The sequence below is a fragment of the Eufriesea mexicana genome, unplaced genomic scaffold (assembly GCF_001483705.2).
Source record: "Eufriesea mexicana isolate 0111107269 unplaced genomic scaffold, ASM148370v2 scaffold5379, whole genome shotgun sequence".
NCBI lineage: Eukaryota > Metazoa > Arthropoda > Insecta > Hymenoptera > Apidae > Eufriesea > Eufriesea mexicana.
In genome coordinates, this window is record NW_016913313.1 from 407,492 (window position 1) to 419,835 (window position 12,344).

Genomic DNA, 12,344 nt, shown 5'->3' on the forward strand with positions numbered 1-12,344 from the left:
TTATTAATATTTAATATTATATAAATATATAATATTTAATACCAAATATGAAACATTATTTACTAATATCATTTCACACCCAATTAATTAGCAATTACCAATACACCCACCCCCACCTTCCCTCCAAAAATTCCAAGTGTCGAATACACTTTAAAAATGAAACACACATACCTTTCTAGTCCCACTAAAACCTGTATTCGACTACGAGTACATTATCGTAAAGCGAAAAGAAATGACAGAAAGATAAACGATTTAACCTATTTCTCTCTTCTTTGATTCTCCGTCCAAGCGTCAGATAGAACTCGACCCAGTTCCACGTTTCACCCTGCCCTGCATTTCGCGAGATCTTTCGAATTGCATCCACTTTTGCCCGTAGGTGGGAACGGAATTATCGGATCGCAGGTATCCGAAATTAATTGCCGGAATTACCGATCGATTGTCCCGAAATAGACGGCAATAATGCAGAGGACATCCACGAGGGCTCACCTGGTCGTCGGAATTCGTTGTCGTAGAATAGCAAGTGCAGTCCTCGCAAATTTTGTGCTGACACTCGCAGCAGATTCTCGAGGCTTCCTCAGGCGCGATCGACTTCCGGCAAATCCTGCACTCGTCCCCGGTCTTCGACTTCCTGCAACGTCCGAGTTAAGAGACTTTTGAAGTTTCGGGTTCGTGTATCCCTAAGAGACGAGTCGCTTCGATAGGGGTGAGCGTGGTCATGGTTTGGAAAACGAACGTTCGCGAGGATTTGTTGTTTGGTTGTTGTTGTTGGTTGTTCTGCTTTTTTGCAGTAGGAATAAGTGTATTTAAAGAGAAATAGTAGGAATAAGAGTATTTAAAGAGAAATATATATTTATTATTTTGTAAGTTCGCTATAATTTGACTATCAGTTTCATATGTGCAATATGAATGTAATATACTACGTTTTATTGAGATTTAATAATTTGTACGTGAAACGTAATATATAATGTAGAGTAATATACAATATTTAAATATATAGGATAATAATAGTAATAAACTGAGGTAAAGACGTTATCTAATAATAATATTAATTAAATTCAATAATAATGGGTAGTAATAGCAGTAAAAGTAATATATAATATGGAATAATATATACAGAGTAATAATAGTAAAAAAAAGGAATAGAAATGATGTAATAATAATAATAATAAACTGAGTAATAGTGTAATATGAAATAATGTATAGAGTGCAATATTTAATATATAGGATAATAATAGTAACAAACTGAGTAAAGAAGTTATCCGATAATAATAATAATTAATGTCAATAATAATAGCAGTAAAAGTAATATATAATATAGAATAATATATACAGAGTAATAATGGTAATAAAATGAACAGAAAAGGTTTAATAATAATAATAATAATAAACTGAGTAAAGTTGTAATATAAAATAATGTATAGTGTGCAATATTTAGTACTTTAAATGCTGAAGTATAAATGAAAAACTGAAGAAATAACAAACTAAATTTCGATATGTATCCGAATTTTCCGTTTCTGTACTATTTTTAATAATTTTGTTAAATATAGCAATTATTCATATTGAAAATATTGTGCAAAGTGTTAAGGATTCCAAATTTTTATAAAACAGAATTAATCAATCCGTTAATAATCACATTCTCTTTCCATTTAAAATTTATCTTTATTCGCGAAAATTGGAAAAATTACATAAATAGTAAAAATTAATAATCAATATATCTACATGATGATATTTGCGTACATTTCTTATTATCTAGTGCAATTCGTGACACACCGTGTGGTAAACATTGGAAGCATAATTGGAACTTTAATGATTTAATCAGGCATTTTCTACGTGCTCGCGAACGCGTGCGTGTCGCATAATTACTACGTTCTAGAAATTAAATTACGCTTAATGAGTGTAATTCAATCTATGAAAAAAGATAAACTCCATGCATAATAGATAGGATATCTGTCTTCATTAAGCATTAATTACTCGCAACGTGTAAGGCCTGTTAGAATCATTCCTTATTATTGTTAATTAAAAAGATATCACGATAATATAGTACAGGAAATGTAGTCATACAAAATATAGCATCTATATTTCAATTTTATCACAACTTACGTGAATTAATTCAAATATATTTATATTACATAATGTGTTCGTATTGTTGAGAAATAGTTTTATAAATCATAATTTGACTAATTAATAATTTTGCATTCTTTACATAATTATACTGTTTGTAAAAGTTATACATTGTTTCTGATAATGATATGAGTTTGAATATTTTTCATTGTCGTATTCAGTTTCAATATTTTTATTCAATTTATGGTATTGCATCTAGGTGTGTTAAATTTAAAAATTTACTGCTAGAGGTACCTACGTTTTCGTTGTTTCCGGTGGCGTTTCTTCTTTAGGTGGAGGTTCTGCAGGTGGTGCGGATCTGGTGGGACCAAATATTGTAACTGTGAAAAAAGAAAAACGAAACAAATGATGAACTCGTAAATAAATTTTAATTCATCTAAAATATAATAAACAGATACGTAACATTTCTCTCGAAAGCATTATTTGATTTTCTTGAGTTGAGTTGAGTTAATAATTTGTATTTAATTAACCCTTTTATGAGTACACGTATGGTTGATAAATTTGTATTACTAATATCGTGTAAGCTATTTGATGCACGTAGTACAAAGAAAATTCGAAGATTATATCAATTTAATTAAAATACAATTCAACGATATATACGATATTTAAGATAAACATTTATTAGAGATATGAACTGTGATGGCGCTAGTGAGTTGCATGTACTACTACAATGGTTAATATTCAATAATCGTATATAATTCTACTTCCTCAAATCTAATTAGGAAAACTCAAATAGAAGATGTTTAACGTGATTAATATTTCAGTAATTTTCTGTCCTCTATTTCGTTATAAAACAATTTTAAAATCCACCGAGATTGTACAAATATGAAGATATAATATCATATTAAGAGCTTTAGAGATTATCATGGCTACGGACAGCTTCGAATTAATTCCTCTATTCCATGATCATATTATTACTAAAATTCATAGAGATCTGAAGAAAGACGCGTACACGCAAAGTGAAAGCTGACTGTTAATTATTAAGCAGAGCTTTGGAATACTGGAAGCATCCTGTCCATTAAATCGAATTAAACAAAGAACAGTGGCAGTCCCGTACAAGAGATGCGATATTTACACCGATTAATACTCCTTTGTTTCCAACTTCTATCGGATTGTACACGGCAATAAGGTCTGAAAACAAAACATAGCGAACGCGGGCTACGAGTTATCCGGAAACTTGCTTTGTGAGATTACTGCTGAAAATTCAAGAGGGCTACCGATAAAGGGACTTGCAAATTCCCACACAGGGGGAAAAACTCAACTTGCAGATGTAAGTAAAAACATTCGTTGGGATGCAGTTGAGTTCGTGTCTCAAAGTGAATTTTGTACACTGAAAGCCTTCAATTTTAATATCCTATTACGTGCATGAGTTGGTCACCTTGTTCTGAGCTTGTTTAATCCTCCGAGAACGTATTAAAATCGACTGAATTAATAGAATTTATTGTAAAATATTGATTATGCTACTTTTGCTTGGATTTTGTCCCTTTTTGTTATTTTTATTATTCGTTGAAAATTATAATATTTTTAATATTATATTATTTTTCGTACTCTTTAATATTAGTTAAAAAATGAAAATTTTTACATAGAAAAAGTTGTAAAGTCCTTTCAGTGAAATTATAATAATATTATAATTTTATATTATTTAATAAGTAACTTTATATAAAGGAATGTCTTATCTAAAAAATTATATTTCATACTTTAAAAAATAAATTCAAGTTATTAATTAAACTCCACAATTGAAATTATATTAGCAGTACGAAACAGGATTGAAATAAATTACAAGAATACTTATCAACTGAAAAAACTGGAATCTGCAATCAATATCTATTATAAATTCAGAACAATTCGTAAACAATATTTTCAGCAAAATTCGAAGCTCCTACATTATTATCGAGGGAAGAATAAATTGTATTCTGGTCATACGTGTCTTTGTATTCCCCAATTAATCGAAACCTTAATGCATTTATCATGTTCCGATAGAAATCATTCAGTGACATTTTCAAATTCCTCTATTTTCATATTATATCTTTCATTTAGTAATTCCTACGTTAATAAATTTTTAAATCCCTCATAAAACAATTCGTCGTTTAAATTTAATCGGTTGTGAAAAAGCTCTATATTATTCGGATTTTAAAAAATTGAATTTTATTCCGAAAGTACAATACGTGCCCGAAAATTTAAATTAAACGTATTCACTTAAATACAATACGTAATAACACAAAAAATTCTACATTTTTTCTACGTCTTCCAAAATTCTAAAAAATTCCTGAAAATGGAGAAGCATAAAACTTAATTACCCCGTCATCGTTATTTCTAATTACCAGCTTCATCAGCAAATACTAAATTCCACGATATTGTACAATAGTCACAAAAATTTCGTAGCAAAAGGGGAATAAAAACTAAGAGTCTAATTGAGCAGTACCAACCCAAACTAACAACGCAAAATCCCCTAGAAGTGGAACAACGTAGAACATCTAATTACACCATCATCGTTGTTCCCAAATTATCAGCCTCATCAGCAGAAACAGAGCCTTCTTGATTTCCCTCGAAGGCAATATTAATTTAATAAATTCTTCCTCTCCTTTACTCCGATAGTTGCAGCTAAAGACTGCAAGAGCCTCTCGTTCCATCTCGAAAAAAATAGTGCCTCATAATGCCTTTATCTCGGGATTATTTAACGAGTCTCAATTAGCTAAGTTCTCGAGCCAATAGAAGCTTAAATTCATTATATCGTAGTCGAGACTGTAAAAAGCTGAAAAAGCGGTCGAATCGAAGTTTGGGCTCGTGTAAATCTTTCAACCGACGGAGAGTTAGGCCAGTAATTATCGCCGCCGGCACGGTTCTCGAGCGTGCTAGATAGAATATCGGGGCCAGATCCTTGGCGCGCGACCGCAGCGCCACTCGCGGCGCGACGCGGTGACGAGGTTAGAAATGGCGCGTGATTCGAAAGGCGTTTTCGGCTACGTTACTCAATTAACCTAATTGCAGAAGGTGGAGATTAGAAATGAGAAACGGAACCGTGCAAGTGAAGTATCTGGAACGCTTCTGTGCTCTCGCGTGAATGCATCCAGAAGAATACATTGTTGGAGTTAGATGGCGTGTGTGGCGTTGATGTGCTGTTTTTAGGAAATTACTTTCTGTTAGAGGCACGTTACGTGTTAGTTCTCTGTTCGACGTAATGCAGGGGTTTTAATATCCTGAGTGGCGATGTCTGTTCTTACGACGATCGCGCTGGATATAGTGGGTTTATCGTTTGAAATTGATAACAGTGGTCCGCTTGAGGATTCATTGACGTCGTAACATAAAGTTCGCTTATGGTTATATCTATTTCTTCAGATTTTTCAAATTATTGGAAGAATTTAAAATTCGTAATGCAAAGAATTTTTAAATAAAGTGTAATAAGAAAGGGAATATCTGGATAACAATTTTCTGCTTAATCTCATGAATTTCTTTTATATTATTCAAGTTACAATTTGTTGATATTAAAATGAAAATTGTTTTTGAAGAGGAAGACACATTTCTCTAATTTTTAGCTGAAGTAATTTAATTAAAAATTAAACACGAATTGTAGTTTATCAGCCTGGAATACTGTATATCATTTTCCTCTCGATCTCACCTGCGTATAATATTTATTTAACTCACGATGTCAAAATCAACCAATTTCAAAGTCTTTAGTCAATATCAGAGAGGTTTCAAGCCAGAGTTTAATTAACACGTACCGTTTTCAAAAATTAAATTTAAAATACTCTCCCTGGAAATTTGTTTATTTTTGTAAATTCCACAGAGATTACTAATTACTACTGTCACTTTCTGTTTGACACTTTATCCCAAATGTGAATCAGAAAAGTCATCAGACTCGTGATAAACGTACAAACGTAGCTACTATAGAAGTGCATGTAATCCCCAAATTTTCTCGAGATTGCAACGAAACTATCAAATACCATCAATTCCGAACCGGTATAATTCCGAATGCGATTAAACAGCTATTAATTATAGATAGCACGTAGCCAGCCTATTGAATCTGATCGTATGTCAATCATATTGTAATACTTGATCTGTATTTCCCAAAACACATAGTATCCATCAAACTGATACTCATCAGCCATCGTCTGTTGAAATTAACATCCTTAAATTAATCAGTTTCCCAAAATTCCTTACAGCTTAGAAACATTTTTCATAATTCGAGAATTTAACTGTAATTAAAAAATTTGTCACTTAATAAAATAAAAAAGTGTTTGAATTTTTTTAGTAAAAAGTGTTCAATATTTCATTGTCGATTATTAAAAATATTTTCATTTAGTTTGCATAGATGCGATAAGTAAACAGAAATTGACACGTAGAGACTTGAAAAGCAGAAATATTATAATTCAGGACGAAAGGTGACGATAGTTAAACAACTTTGCATCGTTATAATTTATAATATTTTTATTCCGCTGATATAACAAGTTTCTAAAATAAATCTTCATTGAATTAAGAGCGAAGCTCATAAACGACCCACACAAATGACAATCTGAAAACTCTCTGTGGACTCACTGAAGCTGACTCATGCATGCATCCTTAACATATACCCTCGTGTTTGCCCATTCCCCATCTCCCTTTTCCTATCTCTATTTCTTTCACTCAATTTAAACAAACTCTGCAGAAATTCCTCGGAGACATTTGGCCGCGTCCATGTAAAACCCAGGGTAACCATGCTTTTGCATCCTAATCTCAAATACTCGAACCAAACCTTTGATTGTATAAACATCAGATGAACCTTTCAGTTCATCCTATAATATATGTTACGTTGAGGCACAGAACGAGTGCTATGACAGGAACAGTACGTGATCAGGTTCTATGTGGGAGGTGATAACATCTGAGGAACACATCCGCGACCTTTCCAAACCTCCATCATAAACCTATGCCGTCCGTAGGTCTGCTGAGCGCAGGCCAGGAGACGCTTGGAAGTATTCTTACCCTTACTTCTCTACGTATTTTCACTCGCCACTACGTTTCAACCAACGACCCATGATCTCCAATCGATCCTGAAACCGGTGTTCAAAAATCGATTGAACCTTCGAAGTTTGCTGACAAAGTCGACGACGAGCAGTTGCTCGAACAGCGCAAACAAGCCGGATTACCGAAGGATAGAGGAGACTCTGAGGAAAGTAGAGTGGAAATCCTCGCGGAAGAGTCGTCTTGGGATTCGCGAAGGTTCCTCCATCGCTCTTAGCGGCCTTCGAAAATTCTCAACGTCGTAGAACAAAGGCTACTACCCCCTGGTCTCGCACAATCGATCATCGCGAGAACGAACGTCTAATTAACCTAAAAGTCACCCAACTGTCAGCTCTGCTCTCTTCTTCTCTACCATTTTCTTTCCTTTTCGCTCTTCCTTTTTTCTTACGCCAAGCGAAATTTATCGGCAGGCTTAACCGTCTCGAGTCCATTTCACGTTCCATCGCTTCTCTCGCTTTTATGCGCATCGTCATGCCATCATTTCGAACGTTCCACTTTCCCGCGCGCCTTTTCTCCGTGTAATTGCGACATTGAGATATCGAGATGGCGGTTCCGATCCGCATCGTTGATCAGGATCACGTCTAACTGTTTTATCGGGAAACAAAGAAGTGGAAGTTTGGAGAAGTTGCTGGATAAATAGGCACACGGGGGTGGTGTATGAGAAGTGACAGTCTTTTATAGAAAAGTCAATTTTTTAGTTCGATAACTATCGAGTCGTATTATTGTATGTATTTATCAATACGTGATTTTCGTGAGATTTTGAGTTTTGTACTGTTAGGTATGACGATGTTTGAGTCACACGAAATTTTGTTCATTTATCATCTGATTTTTGTGGATTTGTATCTAATTGGGGGTGATGTGTAACAAGTGACAGTCTTTTATGGAAAAAACAAATTTTTAGTTTAATACGCTGTCGAGTCGTATATATCGATACGTGATTTTCGTGATATATTGAGTCTTGTATTGTTAGGTATGACGGCGTTTGAGTCGTACGAAGTTTTGTTGGATTATCACTTAATTTTTGTGAGTTTTTATCGACTTAGGGATGGTGTATGACAAGTGACAGTCTTTTATGGGAAAGCCAATGGGTATGACAATGTTTGAATTACGCGAAATTTTGTTGGTTTATCACCTAATTTCTGTGGGCTTGTATCGATTTTGAGTTTAATATACTGGAATATGATATTAACTTTCTATATTATATTATAATATGCTGTTATCATTTTGGTGATCTTCTTTGAAACTAATAAATTGCTCTCTTTATTGACTATGATATGCTCCAATGTGATATTGGCTCTCTATGTTATAGTATATTATATTTTTAAAGGTTTGTTTCTTCTTTGAAAAATCTCTAGTAAATTTCCTTTTTTTCTTCATTATGATATATTGCAATATATTATTGCAGTATATTACATATCTCTATGTTGTACTATACACTAGGGGTCTCGAAACCACGTTACTATAGGAGACGTATTTCAACTATTAAAAATAGTCGAGGGTTACTCTACTGAAATTTTTAGTGGAATAAAATTCTTTTAGGGCGAAGCTATGGTCAGCGAATTATTTTACATGTTAAAATAGATGAAAAAACGAGGAATGACTTTTTATCGTACGAAACTTCCTTTTTGAGAAAATCGGGTTTTAAAAATTCCATCGGAAGTTGGTCGAGTGCTGGAAATTTTCAAAACTGATTTTCTCTACAAATCTCTCTGAGGACCAAAGAGTCGCAAGCGTCTAGAAAAAACGCAGTTTGAAATTTCCTGTATAAACATTATATTTATCTGTATTCTATATCAAATAATGCTAAATTACTCCTTTTATAATATATTATGATATATTATAAAAGATTGAACTGTTTTAAAAATTTATATTTAAATGTACACGTGTAGAAAATCTCCCAATTAGTGGGATCCTTCAAATTGAGAGGACATGTATATAAAGAGGTCTGTTAAGCTTGCTGATGTATCACTTAATCCCTAAAAGGCTAGTTGCAAATGCTAGCAAAACGTAGATATATAATTCCTATTGAACGTGGCTTATATCTGAAAACCTGGAATATTAAATAGTGTTTCTACGATTCGTGAAAATCTAAAATTCTATCAGTATTCTTAAAGGTAAAAATTATTTCGATGTCGATAGTGAACAAATTTGTTTCTTAATTAAAGTGATAAAAATAAAAATTCCAAGTTTATGATTGCATTTATATATTAATTGATGAAAATTCACTGATAACATTCGAATAAAATTATTGTCATTATAAAACATTTTTAATGTATATAACCAATAGATTAGAATTTATAATGAAATATTTAAAATATTGATATTACGTTTAGAATATCATTGATATCATTGGAATTTAAACTTCTTACATTCGGTAGTTATAATTAAATTTTATACAAAATAATAAAACTCACTTCATACGATAATATTGATTAAACACAATATAGAAATTAAATCTCAAATTAAATATAATCATAAAATGGAAAAATAATTGCACGAACCTTTCAAATATTTATAGTCACAGAAATAACTTTTCCATTAATGAAATGCTGCAGTTAATACACAATGCACTCTGTACTTACAGTTACATAAATACATAATACAATAGTTTCGAACACTTTAGTAAGATTTGCATGAGAACTGAAGGACCAAAGATCTTGTATTTATCTCATATATAACTCACTCACTAACATATACATCAAATTACCGAACCTAATCCTAAACACCTCTGTTGATAACCTAAAGAAACTTACTTTGAATCAAGATCTCTGTACTCCACGAAAATTTAACTTTGCTAATAGTTTCTATACATGAGTATATGCCCTAAATTATCAAAGCTAACCTGAAACACCCCTGTTGAGAATCTGGAAAAGTAAAATACTATAAAACTAAAATACTATAAACTAAATACGAAACTAAAATACTAGTAAAATACTATAAATTGAGATCTTCTTTGTAGTCTTTCAAAATTTAATTTTACTGCATCTATACACGAGTATATGCCCTTAATTATCAAACTTAACCTTAAACATCCCTGTTGAGAATCTGGAAAAATAAAGTACTATAAAACTAAAATACTATAAATTGCGATCTTCTTTGTAGTCTTTAAAAATTAACTTTACTGTGTCTATACATACATACATAACCCACACACTAGCACATACTCTAAATTATCAAACCCAACCCTAAACACCCCTATTGAGAACGTGAAAAAAATTATTACAAATCACGATCTTCCCAATGCTTCATAAAAATTTAATTTTATCGTATCTATACACTGATAATTGCTTTGAAATAAAATAACCGTTCCTCCTGATTACGATCTACGTTCGTGTTTTACCCGATGCACGATTTTTAATTAAAGTTTTCTGACGAGGTAACGAGGGGTTCGCTGAAAGAGGACAATAAAAAAACGCCATTGTTCTGACAAGGGATAAATGAAAGGAATGATTCCCTTGTGCCCACGCAGCTTAATTGTGCCAGGTGAAGAAAAAACAGGAAGGATAATCTAATGCTAAAGAGGCGACTCTTGCTGGGCTACTCCAGGGGTTGTATAATCCTGGAGTATCCTAGCGTTTCGAGGGTGGCCTTTAATAGTTCTCGCCTATTTTGGTTATCTCAACGACCCTCCAGACAACCGAGTGTTCTTCGCAACTAACTATTTCCTGGTGCCGGGAATTTGCGAAAAGTAAGGTATCATCTTAATAGAATCTTTGAAAAATAGGTGCGAACTGGAGGAGAGAGAAAATCCTTTAAAAATAATTTCCAATTTCTTGGTTAATGAAACTACCTGTGTGTACGTATAATTAAAACCTGCGATATTTAAATATTTCATAATGACGAGCATTAAAGCGTGATTAATTATAATCAACATTTCGAGCTTTATTATTCCAGTTTATCGCGCTGATGAAATTAATGTGATAATTATGGCCGTTCAAGACATTTTATTAACCTCGTTTTGCGTTATTGTGTCATTATTGGTTTAAGATTATTTGCCAATAATATACGGTGAACTCGTAGTATTGCAATCCTACTGTTCCTATTCCTTTCTGAAACTACTTATTGCAGTTTTCTTAATTCTGTCTTATTAACAATTTTATTTAATAATAGATATTTATTTGTAAGATCTTTTTACAACCATAAATTTTTGAATATTTGTATTTCGAAAAATGGATTCGATAAATATAAACAGTTAAATAAATAAAAAAATTGCTTATCTCAAAATAAAATTTCTAAAATTCATATATATTATATTTTCTAATGCATGTGGTGGTTAAGATTCCACTCTTTTCTCTAGAATTTTATTTTTATAATAATTCTAATGTTTCCAAGTGTCTTTTTATTAAGGCTGAAAACAAAGCCTTATATAAGAAGAGTTTTTTTAGCTTTTCTTCTCCTCTCGTCACACTTAAATATCATGTTATTTGAGACTCATCTCATAATTAAATTTTTCCTTGAAAACAGCACCAACACTCTCCTTATCTCCAGTATGAAAGGGATCATACTAGTGCATGTACCAGAAGCAAGGGGCACACTTTCGAAATTTATTTTTCCCTAGACAAGTCAACGAACAATTTCTCCGCTTCCAAATTATAAAGCAATTAATATCGTTAATCCGAAGAATTTGTTAAAATTGGTCGAGGCACAAGCGAATATTCGTTCTTTTTAATTAACGCGGAAGTCGCTTAAGAACCTGATTATTCGCGAGTCGCAAAGCCGCGTTATTTCCCTTATATTTCGTATTCAATGGTATTTCCATATTCCATCTGCTGGTAACCGCAGCTTTTAATAATGCTCGCGGATTATATTTCGATCCATTCCCAGGGATCCATTCCTATAATTACTTCAGGGCTTAAAACAATGTGAAATCCATAAGGACAGTATGAGCCTGGAGTAATTAAATGCTTCGAATTTAATAAAAATAAAGGAACGTTCGTCGATTAGGGAAATTCCTAGCGTGGTTGCATGCTAATTTACTCGTTTCAAAATTATCAAAAAAATATTCAAAGCTCTTATCTATTATCAAGAACTCGTTCGTTTACATCGACGCTAGAATCGTCGAAATTCGCGATGAAGCAGCTCAGTTAGTATCGTGAATCAATATGAAATTCGTTGCATCAGGTACATCCCTGTTGGTATATGTTGGAGCATTGATTTCATGCAGGAAAATTGTGATAATTGATTCAGGTTATCAAGCAGATGATTAATCGATTTGCATTAACGATGAA

The 12,344-nt window shown here is 32.6% G+C and overlaps 1 protein-coding gene across 1 annotated transcript in view; it reads right to left on the minus strand.

Moving 5' to 3' along the window:
- Fife (regulating synaptic membrane exocytosis protein fife) overlaps positions 1–12,344 on the minus strand; it is a 150,494-nt gene that overhangs the window by 103,236 nt on the left and 34,914 nt on the right. The window contains exons 3-4 of the mRNA XM_017906390.1: positions 2,360–2,441; positions 487–628 (exon numbers count right to left, since the gene is read on the minus strand). Of these exons, the coding sequence (XP_017761879.1) occupies positions 487–628; positions 2,360–2,441 (224 nt within the window). The remainder of the gene's footprint in view (positions 1–486; positions 629–2,359; positions 2,442–12,344) is intronic.